The following is an 18,563-nucleotide window of genomic DNA, read 5'->3' on the forward strand; positions in this document are numbered from 1 at the left end:
CTATTTGGTAATATTTCCATCTCTTCTCTAAAATTTTCTATAACATCTATTGATCTATTATTTACTTTTTGCTTGTTAAAGACTAATATTCTAATTCACATGAGCCTCTTTCTAAAACTTCTAACAAGTCATAATTCCTCAATCTCTTTGCCTATTTACTTCTGCATATACATAATGTCATAAAAACCTACTGAAATAATTTGGAAAAAATAAGACATTCAAGAATTTTTATATTTAATTGGCTATACATAGGTGCCATGGTTCTCTCAATTTTCTAAACCTTAAGAAGTTTTCCCAAACGAAGCTGATATTAACATTTCCTAACCTACAACAACCCACTCTGCATTGAGAGGAGGCAGCATAAGAGAAAGTACAAGTAGAGGGGAAATGATTGTAGAATAAGAATCAAACCAAAAGACTATTCAGGAAAAAAAAAAATCATAGCACATCTTCCTACACAGATTTAACAGGTACAAACCAAGCTGCAATTTCTTTGTTTCACCATGAGGTTGTCTGGGCTTGCAGTGAGCACCCTGACAAGGTATATTCAATCAGGAGTGTCAAAAGTTGAGTAATAATAAAGAAATTAACTAATGTATGATCTCATTTCGTCCCTTCATGCCAAGAACATCCTAATCCATATAACTGGTTACTTACGCTGCTCTCTGTTCAGATTTAAATTTAGACGGGAAGGAATACATGTATGTATGCGTATGACTGAAACATCATGCTGTACACTAGAAACTGATAGAACATTGTAAACTGACTATATTTCAATTTTTAAAAAAATTAAGATGGGGAATATTGTATGGATGTTTACTATCTATGTTAAATTTAGGGGCTACAGAAATTTCAAAGATGTGTGAGGCAGTGCTTTTGAAGCTTAATACTTTGACAGAGGAATAAGCTGTGGACACAAGAGCAGAAAAAGAAGACAGTAAAATAAGAATTTTATGAAAGACTAAAGCATAATCTGAGTTCATTTCTTGAGCTAGTTTTAGAGGAAGGGTAAGAGTTCAATAAGCAGAGAAGGGGAAGAAAGGAACGCCATAAAAAGGAAAACTATGAACAAATGTGGGAGAGTGAAAGGATGTTTGAAGAACAGTGAGAATACCAGTTTGACTAGGACAGAAAAATTCTGCAGAAATAAGGAGGTCAGGAGGAGGACCCTTTGGGGTTTTATTTTAGAGACAATGACTAGCTGCACAAGGCTTCTGAGCCTAAGAGTGATGTAACAAAAGGCATATTTTAGGAATACTAATCTGGCAATGATAGAATCGATACGGAAGGGATGGTATGTAGGTAGGTCAGACAAAAACTACTACAATTGCCCAATGTTCCTGAGCCCAGTAATTTGAGTGTGTAAGTCAATGTCAGCCCAAGCTACCAAACTTTTTATACACATCTTAAATGCAGTATAGAACTTCTCTACTGATTTAGGAAAACAGACTTATAAGTCTTTTACTATTCCTTCCTGTTTTCACCTTAGGTAACAATTTCTGGCTTGGAATTCTGATTTCACCTTTCCTCATCCAATTTTTGCATTAATAAGACTCATCACCATTCTTTACATATTAGCAAAATTAACAAGATTTATATATCATTGCTTAATGAGAGAAGCATTTAAAGCAGTTTTAAATCCTATTTTGTTAAAGCAATTGCTTTATATCATACACAATAAATTTCCTCAAAATTCCGTATTTTATTTTCTGAGAGAATGAGAATTTTCTGTCTCGCAAACTACACCTACAAAACCAAAACAAAATAAAAGGTAATTATCCAGTGAATCTGTAATAGTTACTTCATAGAAAGGGCTTTTAACAGATTGGCTGCTATAAGTATCATGAAAATAGAAACTAGCTGCTTTCTTTGCTTTGGGTGTAAACTAGGCCACACATGAATGTCCCTCTTCTAGAACAAGAACCAAACCAGATTAAGTTTTCAACATTTCACAGATTAAGGTAGCCTTATTCTATTTGATTCCCCCAAAGAAGAGATTTAATTATAAAGTATTAAGTTTCATTTAATTAAAAAAGTCTTTGAAAAGGTCATTTGTATTACTGAAATAGTCGTATTACATCAGCCTAAAGAGAAAATTATGCCTGATTGTTTGTAACTCAGACTTTTGAAACAGTATAGAACAGCAGATACTAACTTGAAGAAGAGAACAGAATAATTCATTTGGTTTGAGGTCACCTAAAGAACTGCATATGATTAGGACCCTAGGATTACGCACAGGATGGTGTCCCAGTGTGTAAGAGATCCTTGTATCTGCTTCCATAACTTTCCATTTGAGTGCAAAAATGTTGCCAATTATCAGTGTCCACTGGAACCTCTCCAACAGTCAGACCAGCTTCCTACCCAGAGGAGCACTAAGCCAGCTGATTGGCTCATCGCAATCAGACAACAGCCCTCTGCCTAAGAGCGGTCAAGGAACAAAGACTGGGACCAGATACTCAGGAAGGAAAGGATCTAAAAGAGGCAGAGGGTGGGGGGAAAAGGGACGTGAGAAGCACATAATTAACCAATACAGACGTCCAGAAAGGCACAACCACTTAGAGAGTCAAAGAGAGATATGCTTTACCTGGAGATATTCAGCCAGGGATGGAACTTTTTTTTTTTTTTAATTTAGGGTGAATAAGGATACCAGTTTGAAACCGTCACCGAGAAGTCCAATGCATATGAACAAACTTAGCTAGTAGCTTTATAAGTACCTTCAGTGGGCAAGGATCTTTTATATATGAACATTAGCAAATGCAATTTACTTAAATTCACTGAAAGATGTCCTGTTTCCTAAAAACTGTACCTAATAACTGTTCCTTTCAGTGATTCCAGTTCTGCATGCGATTTCAAATTGATGGGGGGAATGGGTGGGGTGCAGAATACATGAAATTTTTACAGCATGGAAATAAAAGTATTTTTAAACCTTCTTGGGGTGAAAAGTTAGGCAAGAAGTAATACGTGGAAACTGTCAAGTGCTTCTCTGCACACCCACCCAACAGATACCATCGCAGCCGGCTAGGGGAGTCTCCCTCTTCTTGCCTGACAGCTTCACTTTCTTTGAGGTCTGGAGCTGGTGATCACACTGGCCCGTCATGGTATTTTCAGTTAACAAAGCAGTTACTCAACACGGGAAAAAGCCACAAAGGAGCAGAGCAGCTGCTGCTGCACCCGTGATGCAAGTGCAGGCTGAGCCCCGGGCCGCCACCGCCGCCTCGGCTCCTCCGTGACGTCCGGGAGGGGTATCCCCGGCTCTCAGGAAGTGGTGGCCGAGGGCGGCTCCGCCCCCACGCGACTCGGGGCTGGCGGGGCCGCAGGGTGGCAGGCTGTCCGGGCCTGCAGCCGGGCGGGGATCACCGTCCGACACACGCGCACGCCCCGTGGGCCGCGCGCCCTGGGGCCCTCCCCCGAGCCACCCTTCATGGAGGACCCTACGTCCGCGCCTCGCCCTCTGCTCCCGTCACATCCCCCGCTCCCCGCTCTTTCCCACAGCTCACACCCACTCACCCCGACCCCCAGCGCCGAGCCCAGCCCAGCGCCGCAGGTCACCAGACGGGGTCGAGCGGGGTCCAAGATGGCGACTCCGCCCCCGCCCCCTCCGCACGCCCGGCGGGGTCAGGGCGCCCCCTCACGCGGCGCGCTCGCGCCCGAGACCCGGCTAAAAATAGCCAGGCCCGACTATATTTGGTGCGGCCGGATCCCAGCGCGGCCGCGCGCACCCCGCCCCGCCCCGCCCCGCGCGCACCCGGCCCCGCCCCGCCCCGCCCGGCGCAGCTCTGAATGGAGAAGGGGCGGGGGTGACCGAGGGGAACCTACTCTGCTATCTGCGGCGCGCGCCGGCGGCGGGCCCGGCCAACCGCCGAATTTAGTAACATCGCCTGCGTCAATCACGCGCCTCGCGTGCGTCAGCGCCGCGCGGCTCCAGGTCCTGCTACCCCCACCCCCCCAGCCGTTCAATGGCTGCAATGTAGCAGCGCCCTCCTTCCTTCTGAGACTGGATTGGAACCCGTGGCAGTGCACAGGCTCGGTTCCTGTCCGCTAGGTCAACTTTTGGAGCACCCTTCCACGGTCTTCTGCACACCACCCTGTCTCAAGTGGAAGTGGCGGCAAAGAAATTTACCCATAGAATACATATAATTTTAGTTTTGTTTTCTAATTTCTGGTGCTAACTCGAACCTTCGCTCTGAATTGTGTGCTGTCGACAACGGAGTACTCCCCTCACTCCGCCCCCTACACACATGCAAAGACTGTGACAGGTCAAGACATTGTCGCATTTGATTCAAGCGGACCACATGGGGACCACGTCTGTCTGTATTGTTTCACTCAAATATTTTCTCCTCCTCAAAAATTAATTTCTAAAAAGAGGTTGCTTTCACTCAGCTGCAAACTTTGGAACTAGGAGAATTTAACTCTGATAAAATTTTGATTAAGCAAGAAAATCACATTTAAATTCATCACTTGGAGGAAGAAATTGCTCTAACAGAACTACCTAGGCTTTCAGCACACCATTTCATGACAAATGTGTCCGAGGAGACTAGAGCAAATCCCCTAGGGAGGTACTGACTAATAAATCCTGTTGATTGATTTCGAAATGATTAATTTGGGAGATGGGAGGGGAGCCTCATCTACAATCACCAAAAAGTGAAAGTGCGAGCTGAGAGTTCCACTTCTGACGGGAAGGGGATGATTTGCAACAGTCAGACCCGCTCAGCTGTTCAACACGTGTGTGTTTGTTTAACACACACTAAGTAGTTACTGCTGCAGCGCGCGCGTGGATGATGGATGTGCACTTACTTGGGTTATAAGGTCCAGTTAGGAAACCCTCACCTCAAAGAAATAAAACCTTATCTTCCCGGAGCCATTGGTATCCATGTGTGAAACACGCACCCAGCGAATGATGGGAGGAGAGGGATTAGCCTAGGCGCAGAGGGCCAGAGAGATGTAAACAGCTTTAGAACTATTGCTTGGGGAAAGCGCAGCTGCACCTCAGAGAGTCTTCGGACTGGTGCCTGACTCCAGCACCGGCTGCCAGGTCACTCGGAGAAGCTGGCTGGCGGAGCCTTCCTTTTCGGAAGAGCTGTCCTCTCTCTTACCCCCTCGCCCTGGCTTCCTGCCTCGGGGCAGCCTCGGAGGAGCGCCAGCAGCACTCCTCCAACTCTACTCCACCCGAGCCTGACAGCTGGGCGGTCCCGCCTGACCCGCGGGCGGGCCGCTGCACCCTTACAGACTTGAGCCCGGGCAGGCAGCGCCGTCGCAAGGAGGGCTGGCAGCGCGGGTCCGAAAGGCCCCCAGGCGGGGACTGGCCGCGCCGCGCAGTTTCCATTGTGCTGCCCTGCGAATGGTCGGGGAACGCGTGCGCGCGCGCGCGCGCACACACATGCACACACCCCCCTCCCTCGCACACGCGGAACCGGCTGGGCCAGGGGAGGGAGGAGGAGGGTGACGTAGCGTCCCATGGCGTCACATTGACGTCTCGCATTCCAGGCACTCTATGGAGAGGCCGCTAGGGCTCCTGTGGCATAAATGACGTGCCGAGAGAGCGAGCGAACGCGCAGCCGGGAGACCGGAGTCTCCTGCCTCCCGCCCCCCACCCCTCCAGCTCCTGCTCCTCCTCCGCTCCCCATACACAGACAAGCTCACACCCGCTCCTTCACTCGCACACACAGACACACGCGCGCACACACGCTCCGCACATACACTCCACTCTCTCCCGCGCGCTCACACCCCTCTAGTCCTGCGCCCTCGCCGGTGCAGCGCAGCGCGGCTGCCGAACGCCCCTCCTGGGCTCACTCTGCAACGCTGACAGCGCCGGTGGTGTTCGTGGAGGTGGGAACAGAGGCGGCATCCTCCCCTCTGGTCGCGGCCGGAGCCAGGACGCCCGCGGAACCCTTCGGCGGCGCTCTCCCATGAGTTGGGATCGCAGCATCCCCTGCCAGCCTCTTACTGCCTCTGGGAGCCGCTGGACTTGTACACGGCAGCCCTTCCGGGACAGCAACTGTGACTCCCCACCAGTGCAGATTTCGGGGCAGCTTTCTAGAAACTCGCTCTAAAGACGGAACCGCCACAGCACTCAAGTACGTATGAGATTTGCTCAGTTAATTGGGAGACTTGCTAAAAAGTTGGCGCGCTGGGAAGCGAAGCTTCTGAAATTGACAACTTTGACTATGGGGTTTTCCCCCCTCGCCTCCTCTCTCTGTCTTTGCTTGCGAGCGGCCAGTGGGTTCTGATCTGAAACTTTTCCCCTGTAGCGGGCCCTCGGGGATCTCTGGAGCTCGTGGGACTCCTCCCCCCACCCGAAGAGGCGAAAAGCCTCTAACAAAGAGGAGGACCGGGATTTGTGCAGTAGCAGCTCCAGCGCTGTAATTCAGGGTATTTCGGCTCTAGTTGTCATGGTAATGATGCTCTAGGCGGCGGCGGCGGCGGCGGCAGCGGCAGGGAGTTACAGCTCCGGTGATGAACGGCAGTAATTTTCCTGCCTTTTAACTAGGATTGAAAATAGGGGCTCCGGTGGATCCAAGTTAATATACCTAATGGTGACTCCGAGCTGTTTGGAAGGAAGCTTGAGAGGGAAGGGGCTGGACGGCAGCGGCCAGAGTTTGCAGGGGCGCTCCGAGGATCTCAGGAAAGAGGGAGTAATTGTAGAAATGTGGCTTATTGTATTGAAATGAGCTTGGGGCTCCACTGGGCACGTCTGGCTGGCATCGCCGACTTGCCCGTTTGCACTTTTCCCTTCGGAGGTAATCGGGTATAATTGCTGACCCCTGTGCCCCGACACGCGTGGCGACCGTGTCTCTCTCCTCTGGGCCTTGAATCGGTACGTTAAAGGCATGTTTTACTCAACTGACAGACTTAATTCGTGATTTTGGAGAAGTTGCTGAGTGTTTTACTCTTCGTAGAAATGAAAGTTCTTGGTGGTGAGAGGAGAGCGGTTGTGCCGAGCGCAGCCTGCGGAGACTGACTTCCAAAGGCGCCTCTCGAACCTGTTGGAAGCTTGGGGCAGTCATGAGGGAGAAAGCATTTGTCCCTTGATTCCAAATTACGTTTCTGGAGATTGTCTTTTATTTATTATGCCCACGTATCTTCCAGAGGGAAGAACTGCAAGGAGTTTGGTAATCAGAAATCTCGGGCTGTTATTCCAGAGCCCTAGGGTGCCAGGAGAGAGGTACAGGGCGCCGTTCAGTCATTTCATCGCGAATCCAATCCTGAATTTTCTTTTCCCATGATGGAGAAATATCTAACAGAACTGAGTTGGGGAAAGGAAAAGCTGCCCAACGCGGCTACTGGGCAAAAATGAATGAAGTTTGAGTTTATTCGAGTTCTCTTAGCTGAAGAAAATGCCCGTAATGTGAATATCAAGGACTCCTTAGGCCATAGCGGCTCCCACACCCGCTCCCTCACCCCGCACCCACCCACCTCCTTCTCTGGGACCGTGCGCTCGCAGAAATTCTCCCCGGCGGTTTGTCTCCTCTCCCTCGGTCTTTCTGAGAATCTCTGTCTTTCCCTTTCTGTCGGTCTCTCCTCCACTCCTCCTGCCCCCGCCCAACCTCCGCCCCCGCTCCCCAGGGTTGGAAACTCCGCGGAGGAGCCCCGGTCACAATGGTGCGTTTCACGGTTTCCTCCACACACTTCACCACGGGGAGGAGAACACGGGGGTGTTCCTTTCGTCTACCCACGAGAAAGAAAGGGGCTTTGACAGAGGTAGTTATTTCTTCCTAATTTACAACCCTGAGGCTCCGTACTCCCGGCCGCAGCGGCCGCGAGCGGGAGCGGAGCAACGTGTTTCCAGGCGCAGAGGCTTTGCCTAGGTAACCGGCCGTTTCGGGGGGCGGAGTGGGGGGAGCGGAGAGAGCCGAGGAGCGCTCGGCTTGGCTGTAGGAAATGTGGTGTGGCTCTCCTTCGCAAACGCTGGGCGCTCTAGGGGAGCCCCTTCCTTGAGGAGATGCTACCTTCGCCCACCTGAGTCAGAGGCCGATCCTTGAAGAAAGACTCCGCTTGAAAGGCCCCGGGGAAGGGAAGGAATGCGGGCACCTGGAGGAGGTAGTGGGAGGTTGCTGGAGAGTCCTTTTGAAGATGCGGGAGGGACGGGAAGCGCAAGCTACAGCCGTGGAAAGATTGACCCGTGCCTGCGCTAGGGCGAGCTCAAGCTTTCTGTAGTATCAGCTGGGGCTAGGGTGACAAGGGAATCCCCCATTTCCTGGCCTTGGAGGGCTTCCAGCACCTGGGAGCTCCGATCTCCTCTTCGTTCAGGGAAGCTCTGGGCTCAGGGGCGGCGAGAGACGAAACTTACTCGACACCTGCGACCTGCGCACCCTTGAGGTTTTTTTGGATTTTGGTCGTTTGGGGACTTCCCCCCGCCCCCTCCCAGCTTTTCGATCCCTCCCCTTAGGCTGTGAGTGGGTCCGGGCAAAGGGGGCGCTATAGGCCGGAGTTTGGGGCAGTGGGATCCTTCCCCAAGGTCCGCGGAAATGCGCTCTCAGCTACAAAGTTTCACTAAGGCTTTGCGCAGAGACTTTCGCCCCGGAGTCGCTCTTGGCGCCCTCCGGAATGTGCCCCCTCCGGGTCGCCGGATAGCTCCGAGCCTCGAAGTCGCCCACCCTCTGGGATACCGCCCGCTGGGTGCAGGGGGCCTCCCTCCGCTCGCACCACCAGCCGTAAACGCCAGCCGCCTTGTGCCTTGCTTCCGCAGCGTTTCCACTGTGCCCTTTTGTTTGCTTGACCCCTGGCCCCCGAAACTCGCGGCTAATAGAAGCGAAGCTCCATTAGCATTTAGAATGAAAAGCGCAGACTTTCTTAATTCCTCGGGGCATTCATGCATTCGTTCCGGACTTTGTGCATTTCCTATGCAACGTGTAAAATTTGTATTTGAGGGGTGGGGGCGGGTGGAGTTGGAAAATATTTTCCGCTCGTGCACACTGACCCCGAATTCGGGCGGAACTCTTTCTTCAAGTGTTCTCCATTCTTCGATTTTCCTGACTTCGCTAGCTCGGAACCAATTGTTGGGGGCAGATACGTTAATTTCTGAGCGACGACGGGCTGCGCGTTTTTTAACCTGGGTTGGGGAACCACAAAACCTCGGCGAGCGCAGCCTTGGCTCCCCCAAGGCTCTGTGATGCTTTTTTGGCTAGGGACTCCGGACACCTTAAGCACTGCTTTCTGACTCTTGTAATTCTTTGTAATTAACGTTGCATTTCTAGAGATCCCCACAACCCCCACCCCAATACGTCCAGGCCGCGGTGACCCAGCTTTGTCCTATCCCCCGATGCCCGCAGAGTCCACTGCGGAAGAGCGCAGCCCGGCAAGCCCCAGCCCTGAGACTGGACCCTCAGCGGAGCCGGGCAGCACCGCCGCTGCTTCGCCCCGCAGGACATCTCCACCTCTTCCACTCTCAGCCTCCGCTGGAGAGACCCCCAGCCCCACCATTCAGCGTGCAAGATATCCTCCAGGTAGGTCTGGCACAACCCCTTATTCCTTCCGAGCTGGGAGAGGTGGGGCGTGGAGGGGAGCCACACACCCAGCGGGCAGGTTGGTCGACTTGCCCAGCTCCAGGACAGTGAGTGACTGCTGGCCGCGAATTTCACAGCACAGGTGGCTTCCATGCACGAAGCTCTTCTGGATACCACACCCTGTTGCTACCCAGTGAAGCAGCCAGGTTAAATTAAGCGTTGTATTTCTCAAAGATATTCTTCCTGAGAAAAATGCAAATACACCAATAGATTAGGATCTTCTTATACATGTCTTTTTTTCCCCCTCTCCTTTTAATGCTAATGCATTTAAGAGTTATGGGATCATTTTGAACAATACAAGAGCATTTTTGTTTGTACAAAACCCAAATCATTTGGGTGCAGACATTTGGAATGTTGAAGCTCAGAAAGAGAAAAAGCATTTGAGCTGAAAACCAAGGAGTAAACTTTAGTTGGGCAAAAGAAAGGACTGCAGATTTGGCTTGTAACACCTCTTTATGCATTTGCTAAAGGGATACCAGGTGCCTGGCCTGTGTAGGCACCAAAGATATGCAGATAAATATAACTGAGTTCCAGCAAGCTCATATTCTATTTGCTGGAAACTTCAGAAGGACACAAAGAAGAGCAATAGGTAGGGATTGGCAAAGACAAATGATAGAACAGACTAATGGAGAAATTCTAAAAGTGCCGAAGAGAGAATAGATGAAACATCAGACAATGTTCTTTCTTTTAAATGACTATCCTTTCATTTCACCCCAACAACCGGAAAGCAAGATAAGTATTCCTTTAACTTCAAACTAATGAGTGTTTGTAAGGCCCTGCTTGGAAAATAAAGGCTTGAACTGGCCTCTCCTCATCACTGCTTCTTCCAACAGGCCCTCATCACCTTTTTTCAAGTCAAGATTTCATCCCATACACGCATGACTCAATCAGATTTGGAAATGTGGGTAAGAGAAAGATGTCAAAGGAAATGTGAAGTATTCACTTTTCTATTAGTCACACTTTTTACACCGCAGACTCCAAAGAGATGTTAAGCACCTGGTTTTCCTTTTGGTTCAGAAAAACCAACCACCAGAAACTGCCCATTTTACTATTCATATTTAGCCATAAAGAAAGGGAAATAATTAGATAAATCATCCAATAGAACCAGTAATTCTTAGGGTCTTCTCATCCAGCTCAACCTCTCTGAGCAATAGTAAGCACCATGGATATCTGTTGCTTTGGGAGCTGAGAGAAACTAAATCTGTTAAGAAACTGCTTTGTTTTCTAGGAGTGCTATTTCTTCTGTCATAAGAAAACATGTAGCTAACTCACCTGTTACGATAACTGTAAACTGTTGTCATAAAGTAGCCAGTGATAAATTTTATTAGAATTGGGGAAAATATGTGTATGTAGTGTATATAGTGTATATGGCAGAGAGCAGGTTTGGTGGGTGTTTTGTTGCAGCTGCTGATCTTTTTCTTTGCAGATGGTACAAACTCCCCCGAGTCCATTTCCTGGGCCTGTGTTCCCACCTCACCACCTAGCTGGCTGAAATCATCAACAGGGGTCCAGTTTGAGCAGGCTGCTAGCCCTATTTGGAGGAGTGGGGAGGGGGTGGGAGAAAGCGACCACAACGTGTGTGGGTGGCCTCAGTTGGCACTCATAAAATATTAGAATGTCACTGGGCCAGTGAGTCCCACGTAGGACACTTTTTTTTAACTAACTCATAAGTTTATAAATTAAAGAGTGTGATTTGGGGGACCTCTAGCCTCTTTCCCCCCAAAAAACCAACAGAGCATTCACTGCATTTCTTTTAGTCCTCCCAATTTGTGGCTGAGGTCACTCCAATTAATCAATAGGGCTCAAAACAACTTTTTAAAAACACCACTGGACTTATAAGGGAAGACATCAAATTTCCCAGATCTGGTGGAGGACAGGGCAAGGGAGGGAAGGTGGGCACAGAGGCCCCCAGGAAGTCGGGTTTTGACCCCTTTGACAATCTGTCAGAGATTCAACTTTCTTCTCAGGGAAGGAAGAGGGAAAGGAAGGAAAGAAGGGAGGGAGGAGGAGTGGGAAGGAGAATGGAGCTTTAAATCTATGCTATTAGGAGGACAGGATGCCACTTCCTCTCTGTTTCCCAAATTAGAGAGCAGTGAATCCATTACTGCCTATTAGCTAGACAGAGTGCTGACTTGCTTCTGAGACCTTTTTCCCTGTCCCTGCAGATATGCCCTGCGTGCAAGCCCAGTATAGCCCTTCGCCTCCAGGTTCCAGTTATGCAGCGCAGACGTATGGCTCGGAATACACCACGGAGATCATGAATCCTGACTACGCCAAGCTGACCATGGACCTCGGCACCACGGAGATCACGGCCACTGCTACCACGTCTCTGCCTAGCTTCAGTACCTTCATGGAGGGCTACTCGAGCAACTACGAACTCAAGCCCTCCTGCCTGTACCAAATGCAGCCATCGGGGCCGCGGCCCCTGATAAAGATGGAGGAGGGCCGCGCGCACGGCTACCACCATCACCACCATGACCACCACCACCACCACCACCATCACCAGCAGCAACAGCAGCAGCCATCCATTCCGCCCCCCTCCGGCCCGGAGGACGAGGTGCTGCCCAGCACTTCCATGTACTTCAAGCAGTCCCCGCCATCCACCCCGACCACGCCGGGCTTCCAGGCGCAGGCTGGGGCGCTGTGGGACGACCCGCTGCCCTCCGCGCAGGGCTGCATCGCTCCTGGCCCGCTGCTCGACCCGCCAATGAAGGCGGTGCCCTCCGTGGCCGGCGCGCGTTTCCCGCTCTTCCACTTCAAGCCCTCGCCGCCGCACCCACCTGCGCCCAGCCCGGCCGGCGGCCACCACCTCGGCTACGACCCGACGGCCGCCGCCGCGCTCAGTCTGCCGCTGGGAGCCGCCGCCGCTGCCGCCGCCGCCGCGGGCAGCCAGGCCGCAGCGCTCGAGGGCCACCCGTACGGGCTGCCGCTGGCCAAGAGGGCAGCCCCGCTGGCTTTCCCGCCGCTCGGCCTCACGGCCTCCCCCACCGCGTCCAGCCTGCTGGGCGAGAGCCCCAGCCTGCCGTCGCCGCCCAACAGGAGCTCGGCGTCCGGCGAGGGCACGTGCGCTGTGTGCGGGGACAACGCCGCCTGCCAGCACTACGGCGTGCGCACCTGCGAGGGCTGCAAGGGCTTCTTCAAGGTGAGCTCACGCCTCCTCCGGCGCCCCCTCCCCTCCGCCGCCAGCCTCCTCAACCATTCGCTCAAGTGAGCATCTAAGCGGATCCCTCCCTGTTTGAGAGGCATAATGGTTATACTGTGCGTTCCTGTAGCCTTTCCTAGCATCTTCAAACCCGCTTTCTCAGGGCTTTTTAACTTGATGTTCGTTACAGGAGACCGCCCCCGATGGACTTGAGGGGGCTGTGAACTTCCTGTCTTGGCATTACCTTATGCTCATTTTTCTGGAGGGAGCTCACAGCAGATTCCCAAAGGGATCTGTGACCTCAGAAATGCAAACACTTCGTTGTGTTCCTCTTCTGTCCATCCAGGATATCTGAGGGATAGAGTCCGTCTGCCAGGTCTTGGATATTTGTATCTTGTTTAATCCTCATCGTCAGAGCTGGGACAGAACTCAGATTGAATTCTGGCCACCCACTAGCTATTTTTATCAACAGCGTCTTGAAGGTTGAAATTAATTATCCTTGTTTCATAGATGAGGAAATGGAGGCTCAGAGAGGTTATTCAATTGCCCCTGGACACACACTCAGTGGGTGAAATGAAGGCACGATGCCAGCTCATGTTTGCATGACCCCAAAGGGCATGCCCTCTTCACAGCTCTGAGTTGCAGTACAGACAGAGTCAACTGGTGGATGCAGTTTGGGGCAGCCCTCCTTAGAAGACAGAAGCTGGGGTCTCACCCACCCTCTCCACTTCTGTGCCACACATAGTGCCAGGTGTGGACATGCTGCAATATCTCATAGACCCAAGGGAGAATTTTACAGTGACAAGGTCTTCAGCCTTCACCTTATTTTGCCCGTGAGGAAACTGAAGCTGGAGAGGTGATTTAGTGGTACACGGGGAAAGTTCCAGGTGCCTTCTTCTGACTCTTGAGTTCAGTGCTCTTTTCACCACTCAGAGGAAAGAGAACTTGTCCTCTTGCTGCTCTACTTTCGCTCTTGACTCCCAGACATCTTCAGACACTTAATTCTGTGCCACCTTCCTCACTTCCCACTTCCCTGGCCATTATCCCAGGGATTTGCAAACCCACAATGTTCTCTCACAATAATCACCTCCTAGCCTCCTGTGCCAGGCAGGGTGGAGGGAGAGGGGAAGCTGGATGCTGATTGGGTAATGGGGATTTGTAGGCCAATAGGATGTTTCTGGGAGCAAGCTGGAATTGGAGTCTGAATACTCAGATAGGAGTCCTTCATCTGCCACCTACCAATGTTATGATGTTGGCCATGACACTTTCTTCCAGGCCTCAGTTTCCCCATCAGATGAATAAAATTTAGAGAAGGGCTGTGAGTGTTAAATAAGGTAAAATATTTATGAAAGCACTTTATAATCTTTAAAGGACTATAAAACAATAACAATAGTTCACTATAAATGCAAACTACAAAGTATTTATTAAAAAAAAATGCATGTGTGTGCATTGGTAAACACACCAACAAGCAACAGTTATTTTTGATCTGGGGATAGGAATCATGTGAGTAAATTCTGCAGATAAATGAGAAAGTGCCTGTGGAAAGATTCTGCAATAGGTTAAGTGCCATACAGGAGGTATGCAGGATTATAATGTTTTAAATGTAGAACCATCAGTGCTTTTTTTTTTTTTTTTTTTCTGTCTTTACTCAAGCTTTACCAGGGTTAGTTTCAAGTAACTGCATAGCTTTAGCAGATTTGATTTTTACAGCATTTCAGTGGAAATGCTGAAGGGCAGTGAAACGGGCAGAAGGAAAAGAAATGGGGAAAAGAAAGAGAAAGAATTAAGAGAAGTACAAGTAATCCACAAATATAATCATCCCTGAATAATTGAGAGTTGGCCAAAATACAGGAGTGGTAATACATTCCTAGTCTAGAAATGTCAATTAAGTGTTCCCCAACAGCATCCTTTTTCTGCAGCAATCCCTTGAAAACAAATCTATACTTGAAAGGGTGGGGGAAGATGGGGGAGAACCACCCCACAGATCTGTTAATTAAGGGAACGGGAGCAGGTTTTACCCAGTGGCTTTCTACCATTAAATTGAATTCTTTTAAAATGTGACATGAAGTGCAGTTAATGATGGGAATTCAGTGATTGAACCATAACGATCTCTCCCTGTCCTTAAACTGTTGTGCAGACACACACAAATGTGGGGAGGGTTTCAGGTTACTGGGAAAATATATACCTGAAGCAAAATGCCACCAGCACTCAAATTGGCATATGGCCTTGAAGATGATGGCAAGAAATAGAGTTTTTTAAATTACTGCATGTTCAGTGAAAGAGCTTCATTCAGGAAACACAAGTTTCCTACCCTTACAGACTGCTGAGAATTTAAGTGCTGGAAACTTAGAAACTTGTTTGTGTTTGGGGAATTTTGCATTTTAAACTAAAATCACCTGCTAAAGCAGGGGAACTGTATCTGGCTTTAAATTTTATATAAGCAGTTTAGAAATGATCTTTTAAAATGAAGTTAAAAGGTGATAGAGTGAAAACTGATACAAGAGGGTTGAGAATTGCTGAAAGTTAAAAAAGATAGAAGGTAAATCTAGAACTTTAGGCACAAAATAGATCACCGATCCCAAATTACCTGGATTTCTTTTTTTTTATGCAGCCCAGGCTTACCAAATAAATTACAACCTTCTGCTCTATTTAGAGTTGAATAGATTCAGGTAATTTCTGAATGATTTCACCCTAAGTGGTAAATACATATCCATTTGCACAAATGTTTTTAATTTTTTAAAAAATCAAGCATTTTCTTATATTTGGAACATAAAATATCCTTAATTATGTATTCATGTGTCATTTTAAAATTATGATTCTGAAGAATACACCATTATTTTATGCCCAAGCTCAAATTTTATGATGTGTCTTTTACTATATGGCTATTTAGATATCGAGATATCTAGATATCAGTAGTCACTTATGAAATAATCTATTAATGGGAATTTTCATTGAAAATGTATGGTTCTTCCTTTCTCTCATTCCTTTTTGTTTATTTGATTTTTTTTTTTTCTTTCTTGGATGTGATAGTGGTTTTTAGTATCCAATTTTAAGATTTTGCTTTCAAAAATCAGAAATGGTCAGTTTACCATATATATTCTTTAAAAAATAAAATACAGCACACAGGCTGATTAAGTGACCTTTTTTGCATTAAAACATTATTTCCTATATGTTATAACTAGACAAATCCTGGTTTTTGCTCTTTATGATTTCATCTCTATTGGGGGAACAAAGCCAGTTTCTGTGATATTTGACTTACAGTGGTGATAGCCAACAAAGTACATCCTAGATAATTTTTATTTTATTTTAATAAGGTCAGCAATAATCAGGGGAGTGGAACAAGTAGAAAATTGTTCCCAAAGGGATATTAAAAGTGGAGATAATCTAATCCTCCAAGGTATGATATGTTGACCTGGTAATTTCAGATATGATTTTATCATTCAGACTTGGGTGTCTCCTGAGACTTGCTTCAGAACAATCCAAGATGATTTCCATTGTCAGCAGCTAACACTAATAAAATTGTTTTTCCTGCAGGCTAGCGTGTTAGGAAATTAAATTTATCTAATTATACGAATTGCACTGTCGCTTTTCACGTTGTAATTAAAATACATCTTGTCAGGTCCTACCTCTTTCCAGAAACTATTAGTTGACTATCTCTGTATTGTATTTTCTCAGAGAACGGTGCAGAAAAATGCAAAATATGTTTGCCTGGCAAATAAAAACTGCCCAGTAGACAAGAGACGTCGAAACCGATGTCAGTACTGTCGATTTCAGAAGTGTCTCAGTGTCGGAATGGTTAAAGAAGGTATGGATATAATGCTTTTTATCCAGGTTGCTTATGAATATTCTCAGTTATCACTGAAAAGAAGTTAATATTTATATTGGGATGGTGAATTTTCCTGGTTTTCCTTTCCTTTCAACATTTTATTTTTGTGGTGTATATTTACATTTAAAAATAGCTGAGGACTACTTATTCTAATTTCTCAAAATCAATAGAGAGCTTGTGTATGCACATCTTTGTTCTGTTTGAGGAAGAGACTTTTAGGGCTAATTCATTACCAAATGTAAGTATGGGGTGGCTTTTATGCTGCTTATTTCAACTCTCATTAAATCATTGTGTGGATATTATTCCAAACTTATTGCCACTTTTTAATGGTTGGTCTCATTAATGATTTGCTCAGCTGTGAAGTGTTTTGATTCCTTTTTTTGTGATTTATGGCTATTCATGGATATCTTCTTTCTTTCTCTCTGTGTCAGTGGTCCGTACAGATAGTCTGAAAGGGAGGAGAGGTCGGCTGCCTTCCAAACCAAAGAGCCCATTACAGCAGGAACCGTCTCAGCCCTCCCCACCTTCTCCTCCGATCTGTATGATGAATGCCCTGGTCCGAGCTTTAACAGACTCAACGCCCAGAGATCTTGATTATTCCAGAGTAAGTTTTATTATGTCCTGTGAATGATCAGGTTTTCTATTCACAATACTAGTAATAAGAGTGGATTGAATGACTTTGTGCCTGGCATTGTGCTAAACAGCTTCCATACCTTTTCTGTATTTTTCACTTCATTTAGTACTTCTAGTGCATCCATTGCACCAAATAATTTTTGCTTTATTGAATCTCTAAATGCCTTAACAAATGACCCTGACAGTGCTGCACCTGTCGTACTCATTGTTGCAGGATTCCTGATGGTTGTGCCAAAGAAAATCTGAACAGGTGAATTGCAATTTGTAGATTTCTTTCATGGTTGAGACAAAGCAACTGCTGGTTTTTTGGGGTTTTTTTTCACATTGTGACCAAACATCTGGGTAAGCTTTAAGTTATCCTTAAACAGTTTACCCAATAGCATCGGCATTGATTGACCTGCTGCTTATTCAGAGGGATTAGACCATTGATGGAGAGGAGCAGACTCTGGCCTTGACATCAGGAGGTGTCAGGAGGACTGGGATGGAACGCCGCCTCTGCTGCTTCCTGCCTGTGTCATCTGGCTCCCACTCTTGGCTTTCTCATCCCTACAGTGGAGATGATTACAATGTTTAATCTCAGAGGGATGTTTTGAACATCAGTCACACAGGAATGATGGTTGAGAAAACATTTGAAAACCATAAATGATTACCAGTGTTGTTATTTTAAGTCAACCAAAACATATCAACATTTTTATTTCATATGGGATATAGTAAAATATTGTCAATTTGAACTATGCAAATTCCCAGAAATTTGGATATCACAAAGAAGAACCATGAGAAAGGATTTTCTGAGCAAATGTATAAACATTACTGGAAGGCAGTTTTTAAAGAGACTTAGAAAAGCAAACTTATAGCAAGACAGGATCTTACCAAAGAAGAAAAGAAAGGAAGATGATCGTGGTTATTGAGCAGTTTCTACATGCTAGACATTGTGGTACATTGTCTCATCTAACCATTTAAAGAACCATGAACTGTAAGGATAGTTACCCCATGACAAGAAAACTTAGAGTTTGCACGCAAATGAGAGAGATACCAGTCTGGGATCCCAGGGGGTTGATCTGGCTTGGCAGCTACTACCAGATTGCTTTCTCCAGGTCCAATCAGTACTTCAAACTTCTGGTTGAAGGGCTGGCCAGGAGTGTAAATGTATCTGTTCTGTGCCCTCCTTTTAGGTTGCATTGTCGACAAAAGTGAAGGGGTGACAGGTATATCTGCTGTCATCCTTCCCTCACCCCCTCCCTTATTACAGGCTGTGAAGCCTCCTCTCCATGCCTGAGCACAGGACTTCATATGAGAAGTGTGGCAGATCCTTAGCATCAAAGGTTGAGGACTCTTATTCTGATTACAAGTAGCATCATTTGACTGAAGTCAAGTCTCAAATAATAGTCTAATAAAATAATGCAGTGGTAAGGGCTTAGGCTTTGGAACCTTGCAGGCCTTGATTAAATCCCACCACCAT

At 47.5% G+C, this 18,563-nt stretch overlaps 2 protein-coding genes across 4 annotated transcripts in view; one reads left to right on the forward strand and one right to left on the reverse strand.

Moving 5' to 3' along the window:
• ALG2 (ALG2 alpha-1,3/1,6-mannosyltransferase) overlaps positions 1-3,605 on the reverse strand; it is a 582,719-nt gene extending 579,114 nt beyond the window's left edge. For both annotated transcript variants that reach the window (XR_010382753.1, XR_010382752.1), the window contains exon 1: positions 3,508-3,605. The gene's annotated coding sequence lies outside the window, so the exon portion shown is untranslated. The remainder of the gene's footprint in view (positions 1-3,507) is intronic.
• Positions 3,606-5,538: 1,933 nt separating this feature from the next.
• The window catches only part of NR4A3 (nuclear receptor subfamily 4 group A member 3), a 39,117-nt gene continuing 26,092 nt past the window's right edge, over positions 5,539-18,563 (forward strand). Inside the window, exons 1-5 of one of the 2 annotated variants that reach the window (XM_064490358.1) lie at positions 5,539-6,074; positions 9,270-9,443; positions 11,669-12,645; positions 16,321-16,450; positions 16,903-17,075. In XM_064490358.1, the coding sequence (XP_064346428.1) occupies positions 11,671-12,645; positions 16,321-16,450; positions 16,903-17,075 (1,278 nt within the window). In that variant the 5' untranslated portion in view covers positions 5,539-6,074; positions 9,270-9,443; positions 11,669-11,670. Of the gene's footprint in view, positions 6,075-9,269; positions 9,444-10,336; positions 10,409-11,668; positions 12,646-16,320; positions 16,451-16,902; positions 17,076-18,563 lie in introns of those variants that run through there. The other variant, XM_031450096.2, reaches the window with a different exon arrangement.

The sequence above is a fragment of the Camelus dromedarius genome, chromosome 10 (genome assembly GCF_036321535.1).
Source record: "Camelus dromedarius isolate mCamDro1 chromosome 10, mCamDro1.pat, whole genome shotgun sequence".
Taxonomy (NCBI): Eukaryota; Metazoa; Chordata; class Mammalia; order Artiodactyla; family Camelidae; genus Camelus; species Camelus dromedarius.